Raw genomic sequence first — 15405 nt, 5'->3', positions numbered from 1 at the left:
CCCGGCGGGGCCGGGGCGGGACCCCACGATGCCGCAGCTGGAACCGACGGGGGGAGACGACTTGGGGGCCCCCGACGAGCTCATCGCCTTCCAGGACGAGGGCGAGGAGCAGGACAAGGGCGCGGGGCGCGGCTCGGCCCACGGGGACCTGGACGAGCTCAAGTCCTCGCTGGTCAGCGAGACCGAGAACCGGGGGGTCCCCGGCCCCGTAGTCGGCCCCGGCCCCGAGGTGAGGCGAGGGCCGGCGGGGAGCCGGGGGGAGGCGCCCCCCGCCCGGCCCCGCTCCGCTTACCGCCTCTCCCCGCAGGCGGAGCGGCCCCCGCCGCCCCGGGAAAGTTTCCAGAAGCCGCGGGACTCTTTGGCAGAAGGTACCGGACCCCCCTTCCCGGCGCCCCCTTGCTCCCCGCCACATCCCCCGGGACCAGCCGACACTTCCCAACTTCTTTGTTTCCGCCCCCGGCTGCGGGCGGGACCCCTTGTGTGCCCCCCCCCTCCCCGTCTCCCCTCCCGCGTCGTCCAGTTCTCCCCACGGTGTCCCCCCACAGTTGTGTCCTCACCCCCCATGTGTCCCCCCCCCGTGTTCTACTCCCCTCGTATCCCACCCGCCGTGTTCCTCTCCCTGGCGTCCCCCCCCCCCCCCCCGCCCCCCTAATTCCCCTCTCCGTGTCCTCACGCTCGTGTCCTCGCCCCCCCGCGTGTCCATCCGTCGTGTCCCCCAGTTCAGCTCCCGTGTCCCCTCCCCGTGTCTGCCCTCCCGTCGTGTCCCCTCTCCCACTCCACCGGCCCCGGGTCCCGCCCCCCCGCCCCGGTCGCCGGCCCCGGTCGCTTCCCTACGGATGGATCGGTGCCCCCGTGGCTCCGCGGAGCAGCCGGGCTCGGGACGCCCCCAGGGCTGGGTCCTTTCAGGGAGTCACCAGCACCGGGACCCGGGACTCCCCCCATGCAGCCGGGATCCCCCTCCCGCGGGGACCGCGCTCCCCAGAAGAACCAAGGACCCCCCCCAGAGGGACCCATCCCGGCCCCTCCCCAGCAGGGATCCCCCAACAGCACAAAGGATCCCCCTAAGGGACTTGCGCACCCCCAGAGGAACGTACCCAGGTGCCTCCCGAGTGGGAACCCCTAGAAAATCAAGGACCGCCTCCCGGGCACCCCCAGAGGAGCCCACCCACGCCCCGTAAGCGCGGACCACTTTCTACGAGATCCAAAATTACTTGGGCACCCTCCCGCAAGTGGAGAGCCCCAGAAGAACCGGGGACCTCCCCCAAGGGACTTGGGCACCCCCAGAGGGATTTCCCCGGCCCCCCCATGCACTCAGCCTTGTTCCCCTCCGTGGGTACCCTCCCCACCGCTCCTCCTCCTGACTCCCCTCCTTCCTTCTCTCCCCAGTGGTCAGACGACAACAAGATGGGAGTTTTTTTAAGGCCCCCCCCTATCCCGGCTACCCCTTCCTGATGCTCCCTGAGCTGGGCAGCCCCTACCTCGCCAATGGAGCGCTCTCCCCCGGCGGAGCCCGCACCGTAAGTGCCCCCCGGACCCTCCCTAATGCCCCAGGCTCTCCTCACCTTTTGCCGGTGCTCAGACCCCTCCTGCAGGAAAGTGACTATCTGATGCTAAAGAAAAACCCCAAGACATTTGGTTTATTTCCTTTATTCTTGGTTCACTTTGCCACTTTGGGGGGGTGGGGAGTTTGGGGGGGGCTTCTTCTTGACTGCGGGGGACCCACCCCAAAACCTGACCCTGAGCTGCCGCTTTTCTCATTTAAAAGGGTTTTAAAGCCGTTAATGGGCCAGCATTGGCTTCGGGGGAAAAAGTGATTAAGCAAATTGAGCGAGAACTGGGGGGGGGGGGATGGGTGGGAGAGGGGGCACGACCCCCTCCCCTCAGAAGAGTCCCTCGACCCCCAAACCATCCCACTCAACTTCTTGGGCAGCATCGTAAAGTAATTTCAGGGATACAAAGCTATTTTCGGAACATAAGGTGTTCCCTACAGGGCCATCCTGGGAGGAATTCTCAGCCTCCCCCCGGCCCGGGAGGGAGGAGGAGGAGGAAATTCTCAGCCCTCCGGGGGGTCCTGAGCCTTCGTGGAGGGATGCTGACCCGGGCAGTGGTACCCACAGAATCCCGGGCTGGAGCACCGCACCTCACTCCTGATTGTCCAGGTGTATTTCTCGCTCCACTGATGCTTTTCCACGTATTATTTCCCCGGATCCACAGGGAACTCTGTTCCCATATGGAATGTATATGGGTTAACAATATTGTGGCATTTATAATGGTTTGAAATCCCAGAATCTGGCTGCTTTGCGTGGAGAGTTTTCCATATTTTCGGGTTTTCCTACTTCTGCTTTCCTGGGAGCAACTGGTTGGAGGGGCCGTGAAGTGCAAATCCCGGGATGGGGAGGGCAGATAAGCTAATTATCCTGGTGTTTTGCCGGCGGCTGGATACAAGTTGTATTCCCAATTTGTCACTCTGGGGATTATGAGGTTTTGGGATGAAGCAGGACTGACCACGATGTCAAACACTGCCAAGGAATCCGGGATAATGAGAAGGGATTGGGGTTGGGACAGTCACAAGTGGCCACTAACGATGATTTAATGAATCCCAGAAAGGGGATTAATTAATGGGCTGTAGCTGGTCTCACCTCCCGGATGTTTTAGAGAGATGATTGGGATTGGGAAAGCATGGATTGGGGCTGGATTCCGATGGACTGGAGCCTCTGCATGGAGCCAAGTTAGGGGTGTGTGGGGGGTAACTGGGGGTGCTGGGCCAGCTGTGATCTCCACTGGATCCCGCTGCCACTAACGCACAGAGAGCACCCGAGCTCTGTGCCCGTCACCAAGCCCCCGTCCCACGGCGTGGCAGCACAGGGATCCCCCCAGATCCCAGGATGTCATCACACCTAGTGCAGCTGGATTCACTGGATGTCCCCGATCGCACAGAGCATCTCCGATCCTGTACCAGGTCCAGTAAGGCTCAACATCCTTGTTTCACCCGTAACAAAACTGCAGGACGGAGCGTCCTTGATCCTGGTCTGGATTCAGCTAGGCACAGCGTCTTTGATCCTGTACTGCATCTGTTTGGGTGCAGCATCCTCAACCCAAACCAGATCCTGCTGGGTACAACATGCTTGATCTTCTGTTGGATCCGGCTGGGCTCAGCATCACTGATCCTGCTCCTGATCCATCCAGGCACAGCATCCCTGATCCCCTATTGAATCCATCTGGGCACAGCATTCTGGATCTGATATCCATCCAGGCTCAGTCTCTTCAATCCCATACCGCAACCATCTGGGAACAGAATTCTTGATCCTGTACCAGATCGATCTGGACACAGCATCCCTGATCCCCTACCGGATACATCCAGGCACAGCCTTCCCAATCCTCTGCTGGAAGCAGCTTCCCAATCCCTTCTGGATCCAGTTGGGTGCAGCATCCCCACATGCAGCATCGCCCGAAGGCACTGAGCTCGCTAAACCCGCCTCTCACCCTCATCCCAAGAGGCTCTGGATGAGCCTGGACATGTGGAACACCAGGGTGGCAGGAGGCACAGGCTGCCTTGGGAACCATCTTTTTCTTGTTTCCTTCTTTTTTTTGCCCCAGCATTGAAAGAAATAAGCTGATCTGCAGGATCCAGCCATGCCGGTGGCCATGGCATTCAGCCTCAATATTTTGCAGCCAGGTGCTGTGGATTGAACCACATGGAAAAGAAAGATTTGAGGAGAAGAAACCCAGACCCCAAATAACATCCAAGGCTGGGAGATGCTCTGAGGAGGTGGCCAGGACGGTGGTGAATTCTGGGGATGGATGAGTCTGCAGATGCCAGGGCTGATCCGACCAAACAACTGGAGGACTTTTTTTGGAATACCGGGCAAGAAAGCAGTGCTTTTGCATTTCTCCACTCCAAAGTCTTTAGAAATCTGGGATGTCTATGGAAATCTGGGAAATATTTAGGAATCTGGTTATACAGTGCCTTCCCACACTCCAAACTAGGAGAAGTCCCATCCCTATGCCAACCCACCGAGCACCAATGGATGAATGCTCGTGCTCTTCAATCTTTGTGAATTCACTTCCAAACAGGATCCTGGAATTTGGGAAGTGTCCGTGGTCCCCAGTATCACTTTCCTGGTAGTTTCTGTCCAGGGAGTATTTTTGGGGCTCTGCTCTGATGGTGGAGGAATTTGTTGGAGTCTAGTGATGGCATTGCTGTTTGGAGCAGCATTTTAGCCTGGTTTTCCTCCTGGGGAATCAGGAATTGGGGACCTGTGAGGCTCTGTCTGGCTCCTTGGGATCTTTCCCAACAACACAAAGATCTCCAAGGTGGGATGGAAAGGAAATGTTCTGGACGTGAATGAGCTGGTTGGATGCAAATCCCTATTGCCATGATGCCAGATTCCTTCCAGCAGGATTGTGTGGAGTTGATGGGTTTTATCCCAAACCCAGAATGAGATGGATCCATACTGGGGTAAAATCTCATCCCAGCATCTTTCTCCTGCTTGGGAAGTGGATGGGAGCCAGGCATGGCACTGCCGGAACAGTGAAGCCAAGACCATGCGCAGGATTGGCATTATTCCCAAAAAAACCAGTTTAACCCCAGGAATTCGAGTCTGGAGGCGCGGATTTAAATAAATCCAAATCTTCCTCAGGCATGGAATTCCATCCAAACAGCTCTCCCTACGCCATGCCGGTGTAATTAAGGCACCTCGATGTAATTAATGCGCCTCGGCAGGCTGCAGTCCCAAAATAAATGAGGGAAAAATCCATAACCTGGGCTTATTCTGGCTTTTCTTTGTGCCACTCCTGCGATGAATTCCCGAGGATACAGAGCCGTATCTGTCTCCTAAAGAAAATAGATCCTTAACTGCGCTGCTGCCAAGGAAAATGATTAAAATATGGATTTTTTGGCAGGAAAAAGGCTTGCTCCAAAAACCGGGTGGGTCTTGCTGGCGGTTCTGGCAGAGCGTGGAGGGTTTTGGCATTGGGATGTGGATGGAAATGTTGGAATGGGGGAATTTTTCCAGCGTGGGGGCTCTCTTGATGCTCAGCATCCTCGGACCATGGCAGTTCCTTCTTCCTCCTGCACTAATTTGGGATTTTCTGGTTTGTTTGGGATTTGCCCCCCATCAGTGCCGCCTTCCTTCCCCACCTGGAAAATATTAAGGAAAAATCCTGGTTTTTCACACTTTCTGGCTTGTCCATGTTGTTCTGTGCAGCTGCTGGGTTGATCCAGTCCTTCCCGGCTCTGAGCCCTCCCCGTGCCTCAGTTTCCCTACTCCCAGACTCTCCCGCCTGCTCTGCAGAGCTGCCGCACACAATGGCCCCTTTATCCCGCTCCTTAATTATGCTCTTCGGCTAATTACCCTGCGGGCGGAGTTTGTAGACCTACAGGAGGTTTCCACTCCCCCCACCCCCCAAATCTCCCTCCTCCCTCCTTTTCTAACACGATTCCCAAATTAAAGCGATGAAGTCAGTGCTCGGGGCGCCTCTGCTCAGCCCTGGGATTGTTCCGGGACTGAGGCGCATTCATCATCCTTCTGGAATTCCCAGCAGCTGCTTTTCATTAGTTTTCCTTCCTTGAAGTCGCTGGCGGGAGCTTGGGAGGGAAGAGGAACCGGGGGCAAGTGCCCGGTGCATCCTGGATGGAGGAAGAGGAGGGATAAGGGAAGAAGGGGTCGGGACTGGGATCGGGTGTTGTGTTCCGTCTCCTGGAATTCGGGGGCAAAGGGGGATGGAGTGTGAGAAGGTTGTCTGAGGAAGAGGGAGAGGGAAAGTGAGTGATGTGCCTCTTCCCGATTTGCCTCTTTTTCTGGTGTTTTTTGGCAACGATTTCACCCCGTGTGTTCACCCTGGGAGTCCTGGAGCCTTTGGGATCCTGGAGCCCTGGGGACACTGCTCGAGGCAGAGGGCAGGGGAGGTGGCAGGATGGGGATCTGGGTGTGCTGGTGTCCCGTGGGTGCTGCAGTCCCTGCTCAAGGATGCTCTGGGGACGCTCCGGAGCAGTGGGATTGCTGGTGCCGGGGCAGGCTGAGCCCGCTGGGATCCCCCGTGCGGACGCGCAGAGATGAATGGATCCATTGAGGCTGGGGCTGGGAGCTGCAGACAAAAGCCTTGGGGCAGCAGCAGGATTCAGGGCCACTGGATTTGGGGGCAGGGAGCAGGGGCCCGGCGGGCGCTGAGCCTGCCCTGCCCCACGGCCAGTGTGTGCTGGGGGCATCCAAAGGCAAAGGGTACTCGGGGCGCCCATGGGTGAGGGAAGCTCGGGGTGTCCATGGGATGCTCGAGTCACCCAGGGGACAGGGCTGTCGGGATCCTCTGTGGGGGGAGGGTGCTCGGGGCACTCAGGGGTGAGGGAAGCCCGGGATGCTCAGGGCCACCCATGGGTTGGATATCCCGGTGCCAAGGCTGCCCTGGGCTGAGGCTCTGGCCCGACTGGTGTACTGGCAGCGCTCCAGCCTCATCCCGCTGCCTCCCATCCCTCCCATCCTGCCTCCCTCTGCAGATCTGGGACTGAGTTCTTCAGCAGATTCCACTGGTATCCCCAGGGTAGGGACATGGGATCTGTGGGTGGAGATGAGGTCGCACGAGCATCACCACTCCAAGCTCACCCCAAACTGAGGGGGTTTTTTTTAAACTTATTTTTCATCTCCCAGCCACTTTTTCCACCTTCCCATCCCAGCCCCATTGGCATTTCCCATCTGGTATCTGTGGCTGTGTTATGGGAATGGACAAGTATTTGTCATTAAGGTGTCACAAACCCTCATTCCCCAAAATCTTTGTCCCCGCCTGGGACACACTTTGCCTGGCCAGTGTCACCCAAAAAAATGCTAAAAGAAGACGTGGTGATGTCTCCTGCATCACCCCCCTATCACCCTTCAGAAACCCTAAATCTGGATGGGGAAATAACTCTTATCAGGAATTTTTGGGGTTCTCCCTGGGATGTGGGGGGTGCAGGAGACCCTCCCAACAGTCTCCTGGCTGGAATTTGTCATCCTGGTGTTCATGGGCAACATCTGGAGGAGATTATTTGGCTGGGAAGCAGATGGATGGTGGGGGTCGGGGAGAGATTTATGTCTCATTCCCTGGGCTGTAAATCCAGCTGTACCTGGGATTTCTGCCTTCCCAGTTATCCCAGGGAAGCAGAATGCAGCAGCTGCGGTGCGAGCTTGTGGGATGAGTGATGGGCTCTGTGGGGCCAGAGTGCTTCTGGGCTTTCTCCCTGATTTTTAGCATTGGGGTGCGAATGACACCCCATCCTCGCTCAGGAGGATGAGGGGCCAGGTCCCTACTTTCCCCTGTCCTTTTCCCCCCTTCCCCATCCCTTTTTTCCCCGGTTTGGGGCTTCCCCCCAATCCCTGTTGGTGTGATTCCCCATCTGCCGCATCCCTGGGTGCAGCCTCAGACCCTTCTGCCAGGGCAGATTTGGGGTTTTTTTCCACCTTTTTATGCCCAAGCACAAAGTTTTAAGGAACTGGATGATGCACTGAGCTCAGAACTCCTATTTCTCTCAAAAAATCCCATTTCTCTGTCACTCCTGGAGCCAAATTTGGGTGGTTTTTTCCTAAACAAGCCGGTGTCACTGCTCAAAGCTGGATCTTGGGATGCCATGGGGCTGCAGTGGCCACACCGGGACAAAGATTTGGGGGCCTCCATTAAGCATCCTACAAACCCCCATTTTCTTCCCTAATGCTTGGCCTGTCCTGTCTCGCCTGGCATGATTTTGGAATGAATTTTGGGAGAAAATGGCTGGAGCAGAGGCAGGAAGGGGAAGGGGTGTTGGTTATCCTGCAGCTGTGTTAACAGCCTAGGAATCTGGGGGTCTCTGGAGGGGCTCAGGGGACTTTGCAAAGCCCTGGGAATTTGGGCTGGAAAAGGGATTGTCACGAGGATGGGCGACTGGGGGTTGCCATTCCCCACCTCCTGTCCTGGGACAAAAGGATGGATGCCTCTGGGAATCTTCCTGGGTTCCTTCCAGCTCCTTTGGGGGGGTTTTGGGGATGGGGATGAAGCACTCACATGCTGGGATCACCTGGATCTTCTCCATGGTGGTTCCTGCGGGCTCATCTCTGGGCTGGAATCTCTGCAGGCAAAGGGAGAAGCCAGCAAAGAGGCTCCTGCCCCACAGCCTCTGGCAAAATGGTCCCGAACAGCCCTTTTCTGTCCCAAAATGAGGCCACTGAGTACCAAGCCTGAGGCTTTGATCCCAGCAGAGAGGAGTCTGTGCTGGGACAGGGAGCATCAGGATAAGTGATGGAATGTGCAGTACTGGGATGGATTGCAGAGCCTGGAAAAGGGAGCAGTGTGGAGGGCAGTGCTGGGATGGGTGATCCTGGGACACCTGGATACAGTGCATCCAGCCTGGAAAACCCATTTCCCTCACAAATCACACCTTGCCTGCACTGCAATGCTGGGACAGGCAGTGATGGGACCAGGACAGCAGGACAGGAGGCACAACTGAGCGATGGCACCCTGAGACACGCGACACCGTGACAAACCGTGCTGGGACACAGGCACATGGAATGCCAGGATGTGCAATTCTGGGACATACAATAGTGGGACACAACACCAGGATGTGACACACAAGGACCTGCGATCCTGGGACACCCAGCAGCCACCTGGACATGCCACACCAGGATCCAGGGCATTGGCACGTGCCACACCAGGACAAACAGCCACAGGCAGCGTTGTTCCAGCGGCTCTTTTCCCCCTTCCTGGGGAAATCATCACAACTGGATTGATCCCTGTGCATAAGAGGAGCGGAAATCCTCTCCTTAATGCCCTTAACTGGACATTAGGGGTTCCCCTGTCCCCTTTTCCTCCGGGGTCTGGGGGCTCCCAGAGGGATGGGCTCCAGCAGGGAAGGGGTTATTCCTGGTTTTAGCTGGCTGGTAAGGAGGACCCAGGACTGGCTCTAATCTCTCTGGAATGTGACTGATTTTCAACTATTTTCCTCTTTTTTTTTTCTTTTTTTTTTTCTTTTTTCCTGCTGTTTCACAGCTCAGATCCCCACGTGGGGGGACAGTGGCGGCTGTGTCCCAGCTGGAGCCAAGGCATGGGGAGGAAAAAGAGGGGAGGGAGGGTCATTTTTCCACATCACCACTGAACCATTCACCAGCTCCCTCTGCTTTGTATATTTTGAAAGAGTCCCCCCTCTTCCTCTCCCTCCCTTCCCCTTTCCCTTCTTCAGGCTCCCGAAATGGCCTCAAAATGAGAATCAGCCTTTTATCCCCCAAACCTTCCCCCACTGCCGTCCCCCCTGCGCAGCCTCCCCGCCTGCCCATCCCTTCGCGCCTTCTCCGCTTACAGAGCAGCCCAGAAAGCTCCTTTGTGACCGGGAGGGCTGGGGGTGGCGGGGCTGGGGGCGTCAGGGAGCCCCTTGGGGTGGGGGGGCGCATCTCCTGGCCCTGTCCTGGACACAGTCACAGGGGGACACGGTGGGTGAGCACCAAGGGTCTCATACAGTGCTCAGAACGTGAGGTCTTGGTTAGGGGCAGATGGGGGGTCCCCAGCGCCGCCCCAGTGTGGCTGCAAGCATGGCTGTGGAGCTTTGTGGCTGCCCTGGCACTGTGGATCACCCGGTTTTGGAGGGTGCATCAAGGCTGCCACTTCAGGAACGGCTCCTTCATCCCAGGGAGCGCTGGGTCACGCAGAGCCCACGGGTGACAGTGAGCCCATGGGTGATGTGGGGCCTGCAGGTCAGGGTGAGCCCGGGGTCATGGGGCCACCCGCATTCCGAGCGTGCTCTGGGTGTGTGGTGTCCCAGCTCCCGGCCCCTGCAAGCAGCTGCCAGGGGATGGATCCAGTCATGACACCTGTGGGATTATCCTGGCACTGCCCCTGGAGGCGCTGGGAGCGTGGTGCTGGAATGCCCCTGTGCCAGGATGGCGATGGGAAGTGGCCCCGTGGCACCTGGGTTAGGCAGGGAAGCAGATTTTTGGGGGATCCCCTGTGCCAGCAGCTGTGGAAATGGTTGGATCATGAGGAACCCTTGGCTTTGGGACTGTGCTGTGCCAGGGGGGTCCTGGGTGGGGGTCCTTGGGTGGAGCAGGGAGGGAGGGTGCTGGGAGGTGTGCTGGAGATGGAGGGGGATGCTGGGGCTGGAAGGCTCCTGGAGGCAGAGGGAAGAGGCTGAAGATGCAGGGAGAGGTGCTGGAAATGCAGGGACAGGGCATCAGAAATGCAGGTGGAGCTACTGGGGATGGAGGGGGGACACCGGGTGTACAGGCAGGGATGCAGGCCTGGTGCTGGGTGGGATGGAGGGTGCAGGAGGGGCATGCTGGAGACAGGGGCCAGCCAGAGGTGCTGCAGGGGGCAAATGGGACACTTTGGGGGCAATAGGAGGCCATGTGAGGGGGGAGGAACCCCCCAGCCCTGGAAGAGTTAACGCTCCCCCAAACTCCTCCTGGGTTTTCCTTATAGCTGCCTCAAGCTGAAGAAGGTCTGTATTTTGGGAAATTCCTGCAGGCAGCTGCTCCAGCCACATTCCCACATTCTTGAGCCCTGGCATCTCCAGGGACGCTCCCTCCCTCCTGCTTTCTTCGGGAAATGCCTCTGTCCCCCCAAATACTGCACCAAGCACCTTTCAGTGGGGGAGCAAAGGAGACAGCCCAGTGTTACAGTGAGATGTTAACCCGGAAAGGGGGAAAAACCCCAAAATCTCCTTTCCACCAGCCCATGGGTTAGGGTGTCCTTGGCTGAGTATGCAGGCGAGGCTGGGGAATGTTTTGGAGTCAGAGGGTTGTTTCAGAGCTAGGGAATGTTTTGGGACTGGGGGGAAGTTTTGGGGCTGGGAATCTTTCAGGAAAAGGGTTTTTTTTTGGAGGGCTGTAGGAATATTATGGGGCTGAGTGGGATGTTTCAGGGTTGGGGGTGCTTTGGGGCTGAGGGGCGTTTTGGGGTCAGAGCGTGTTTGAGGCCAGGGATGGGACGATTTGGGTCTGGGGTGAATGTTTCAGGACTGGTGCAGCGTATTGGGGCTGGGTTTTTTTGGGGGCCAAGGGTGTCCAAGGTTCTTGGAGAGCATTGTCCTGTCCCTCCCACAGTACCTGCAGATGAAGTGGCCGCTGCTGGACGTGCCGGCCGGTGCCACGCTGAAGGACAACCGCTCTCCCTCGCCTGCCCACCTGGTAAGAGCAGCCCCTACCCATGGGGTGGTGGGTTCCCAGCACCTCCGTGATCCTGCAGTCAGGGAATTTCAGAGTGGTTTGGGCTGGAAGGGATCTTAAAGACTAAAGTGTCACAATCCTGCCATGGGCAGGGACACCTTCCACTGCACCGGCTCGCTCCGAGCTGCCTGGAACAGTTGCAGGGATGTAGCACCCCTGGTGACGCTGCCCTGCTGCCCACGGGGGTGTTTCTGGAGGGTAGCTGTAGGTCCCCTGCCACGTGCTCTCCCCACAGTCCAACAAGGTCCCGGTGGTGCAGCACGCCCATCACGTGCACCCGCTGACACCGCTCATCACCTACAGCAACGACCCCTTCCCGCCGGGATCGCCACCCGGCCACCTCTCCCCAGAGATCGACCCCAAGACGGGTGAGCAGGGGCTGGGGGACACGTTTGGGGGAGCAGAGGGAACGTGGTGGTGTGGGGAATGTGCTGGGAATGGGGAGCTCTCCACTGGGTGCTGTCTCTGCCTCCCAGGTGGTCTCAACCCAGTCTCTGGGAGGGGGCTGGGGCTGCAGCCGGGGATCAGGGGGTTCCTTGCGCAGACACGGGTTGGGTTGGGGTGTGGGGATCTCCCCAGGGCTCCACTGTGGCTGTTTCAGCTCTTCCCAGCCTGGGGTGATGGGGTGCTCGAAGGGAGGTTGGGTGCTCCAAGGAAGCGTGCTGGAGGGCATGGGGGGCTCAGAGGCTGCAGTGCCCCTGCTCTGACCTCCTTTCTTGCTCCCTCTCCCACTCACAGGGATCCCCCGGCCGCCGCACCCCCCCGAGCTGCCCCCCTATTACCCGCTGTCGCCTGGAGCCGTGGGGCAGCTCCCACACCCCCTGGGCTGGCTCGTCCCACAGTAAGGATGGACTGACCCTGGCGTGGGGTCCCTGGGAAGCCTGGGAGCCCCACTTCTGCCTGGGACCTTCCTCCCCCTGCGCCTCCTCCTCCCACTTCATCCACTTCTCCTGCAAGCTCAGCAGGATGCTGCAGGCTCCTGTGGGGGGTGGGAAGGGAGGGACTCCACACTGCTGGAAAATTCAGGAATATTGCTGATGGAAATCAGCTGAAGAGCAGTCCAAGGGTGCCCATGAACTGGAAAGGGATCTTTTTTTTCCCCTGAAACTCGTGTTTTTGTAGGCAAGGACAGCCCGTGTACTCCATTCCTGCTGGTGGTTTCCGGCACCCCTATCCTGCCCTTGCCATGAATGCCTCCATGTCCAGGTGGGTCATGGGAGGGGGAGGGACCCTCAGGGGCACCCCGGAGCTGGCACTGGGTTTTGGGACACTTCACTGCACACCAAGCATCGGCACAGATCTGTTCCAGGAGATCGGGGTGGTCTCGGCTGAAAATGTCCCCCGAGGGTGTGGCTGGTACCCACGGGTGAAGGAATGGGACATCCCATGGGCTCAGGACATGGCTTGGGCTGGATCAGGGTCACCGCCTCAAAGCTGGGGTGGGATCTGGGGGCTTTCAGGTGGATTCAGGGTCTCCAGCATGGCTTTTGGGGTTTGCAGAGTGGATTTGGGGTTTGCAGAGTGGATTTGGGGTTTCTAAGGCAGACCGGGGCTCTAGCATTGTTCTGGGGTTTCCAGTGTGCATTTGGGGTTCCAGCATGTTCTCAGGGTTTCCAGCTCAACTGTGTTGAGGCAGGTGGTCTCTCAACCCAGGAGGGTCTCAGGGAGGTCTCTGGCTACCTGTGGGGAGGTGACCACCCCTCCTATCCTCTCCCCCCGCTGCAGTTTGATGTCCAGCCGCTTCTCCCCGCACATGGTCCCACCGCCCGCACACGGGCTGCACCCCTCGGGCATTCCACACCCCACCATTGTCTCGCCCATCGTCAAGCAGGAGCCCTCCCAGCCCAGCACCAGCCCTGGAGGCAGCTCGTGAGTGGGGGCCAGGCTGGCCATGGGGACAGGGGCTTGTCCTGGGGGTCCTGACCCCCTGTCCCACTCCTTCCAGGAAATCCCCCGTGGCAGTAAAGAAGGAGGAGGAGAAGAAACCTCACATCAAGAAGCCTCTCAATGCCTTCATGCTGTACATGAAGGAGATGAGGGCCAAGGTGGTGGCTGAGTGCACGCTGAAGGAGAGCGCTGCCATCAACCAGATCCTGGGCCGGCGGGTACGGTGGGGATCCCCCCCTCAGGGACCTTTCAGACCCCCCTGGCCTCACGTCTCCCCATGGATCGGACCCCAGACCTGGGGCACTGCCAGCCCAGGGAGTCCCAGGGAGGTGGTGGTGACCTGGGTGGCACTAGGATGGGGAGGGATGGAGCTCTGCAGCCCAGGGCAGCAGGTCCTCGGGGTCGGCAGTGGGGATTTGGGGATTCCAGCTGACTTTGGGGTGGCTTTGAGGTCTCCAGCATAGCTCTGGGCATCCTAGCATCTATTCAGCATTTGGGGTTTCTAGCCTGGCTCTAGGGTCTCCAGTGTGGATTTGGGAGTTCCCAGCCTGGCTTTGGGGTTCCGAGAGTGGCTCTGGGGTCTCCAGCATGCTCTCCCCCTGCAGTGGCACTCGCTGTCACGGGAGGAACAGGCCAAGTACTACGAGCTGGCGCGGAAGGAGCGGCAGCTGCACTCGCAGCTCTACCCAACCTGGTCAGCGCGGGACAACTACGTACGTGTGGCCCCCGGCTCCCCCGGCCCCTGGCTGGTGGGAGGGGGCTGGCTGTGCCCGAGGGTCGGTGTTGGGGATGCTGGTGGCAGTCGGTGACTCTGCCAAGACCCCGCAGACGCTCTGGGGCACTGCCGGCCCTGTTTCCCACCGCAGCATCCCGCATGGTGGTGGCCAAAAGCCGTGGAAGGACCTCAAATCATCTTTTCCAGGGCAAGAAAAAGAAGCGAAAGCGTGAGAAGCTGGCACAGCAGCAGAGCCACGACGCGGACAGTGAGTACCGCCCCCTCCGCCTCCCCCTGCGCTGGGCTCTGCCCCTCACGCTGTGCCTGTCCCTCCAGGCTCCCTGCCCTCCAAGAGCAAGAAGCCGTGCGTGCCGTACCTGCCGGCCGAGAAGCCGTGCGCCAGCCCGGCCTCGTCCCACGGCAGCATGCTGGACTCGCCCGCCACGCCGTCGGCAGCGCTGGCCTCGCCGGCCGCGCCGGCTGCCACCCACTCGGAACAGGCCCAGCCACTCTCACTCACCACCAAACCGGAGGTCAGGGCTCAGCTTGGCATGCATTCCACCATCCTCACCAGCAAAGCCTCCTCTTCTTCCTCCTCAACCTCCTCCTCCTCCTCGACCTCGACCTCCTCAACCTCCTCCTCCTCCTCCAGCCTCGGCAGCCTGCCCCCGCTCCTCTCCAGACCCATCCCCTTTGCCTCAGTGACCCCCACGGCTCTCCTGTCCTCCCCGCCCAGCTCCATCCCGGCTGCCCTGGCCGTGCTGCAGACGCAGCCCCTCTCCCTGGTCACCAAACCTGCTGACTGAGGGAGAACCTCGTTCCCCCTCCGCTCCCTCCCGACCCCGTCCCCTTCCCGCTGTACATTGCAGAAGCCACAATCAAGATTCAAATGCAGCCAAAACCATTATTGGTCAATATTTGACCCTTTCTGAACTCTTTGGAAGCAGACTCTGGAGGAAGGGGCTTTCTGCTCAGAGCTGCTGCCAGCAGTCAACCTAAAGACTGTTTTTATTAAAAAAAAGGAAAAAAAAAAGAAAAAAAAATGAAATAGACCCTGCACAAGCCGCCGACAATGGGAATCTCTGTGTGATGAACTGAGTGCCCATTGCTGCCTTGGGGCACAGGGATGAAACCTGCATGGTGATGCCAGCACCAAACACAGCAGGTGTTGACTGGAACTGGCACTCCATCCCAGATCCAGGAGCAGGAATGTCTCCAGCTCCTCCCAAATCCTCCCGTCCTGCTCCCATCCCCAGCTCTGTCCTGGCAAGGAGCTGGATCCTGCCCCAGGGATGCTGCTTCATCGGTGCTGCTCCTGCTTGCAGTCGTGCTGGGGTGGGCAGGGTCTGGGGCTGAGCCCTAGGAGTTGTTTTGTTTTTATCACCTCAAAATCCTGTTATTTTTCACAAAAGGAAATAAAACTACAGCTGCAACTCACTGTTGGAGTGTGGTCTGTGTGGGAAGTGCTTGCTACTTATCCATTTCCTGGGAAATAGCTCGGGACAGAACTTCAGTCATGCTCTTGAGGTCCAGCATCCCCTCAACACCTCTGTCGATGGGCACAGGGAGATTTTGGGGTGTCCATCAAGAGTGTACAGTTTGCTGGAGTTATCCAGCCATCAGGACATGGGGGGCTTAATGCATGAG

The 15405-nt window shown here is 58.6% G+C and overlaps 1 protein-coding gene across 2 annotated transcripts; it reads left to right on the top strand.

Annotated features, from left to right (window-relative positions):
- On the top strand, window positions 1-15175 carry TCF7L1 (transcription factor 7 like 1). Of its 2 annotated transcripts, XM_040087868.2 has the most exons (12): window positions 1-229; window positions 308-368; window positions 1387-1517; window positions 11034-11117; window positions 11392-11524; window positions 11895-11997; window positions 12279-12362; window positions 12882-13025; window positions 13102-13261; window positions 13649-13756; window positions 13966-14026; window positions 14095-15175. In XM_040087868.2, the coding sequence occupies exons 1-12, from the start codon at window positions 29-31 to the stop codon at window positions 14562-14564; spliced, it is 1740 nt and encodes a 579-aa protein (XP_039943802.1). In that variant the 5' UTR covers window positions 1-28; the 3' UTR covers window positions 14565-15175. The 2 variants fall into 2 exon arrangements, with proteins under 2 accessions (XP_039943802.1, XP_039943803.1); XM_040087869.2 differs by lacking the exon at window positions 12882-13025 and having other exon boundaries at window positions 18-229.
- The last annotated feature ends 230 nt before the right edge of the window (window positions 15176-15405 follow it).

This window comes from Hirundo rustica, chromosome 28, assembly GCF_015227805.2.
Source record: "Hirundo rustica isolate bHirRus1 chromosome 28, bHirRus1.pri.v3, whole genome shotgun sequence".
Classification (NCBI taxonomy): domain Eukaryota; kingdom Metazoa; phylum Chordata; class Aves; order Passeriformes; family Hirundinidae; genus Hirundo; species Hirundo rustica.
This window is presented reverse-complemented; position numbering and strand designations above follow the sequence as displayed.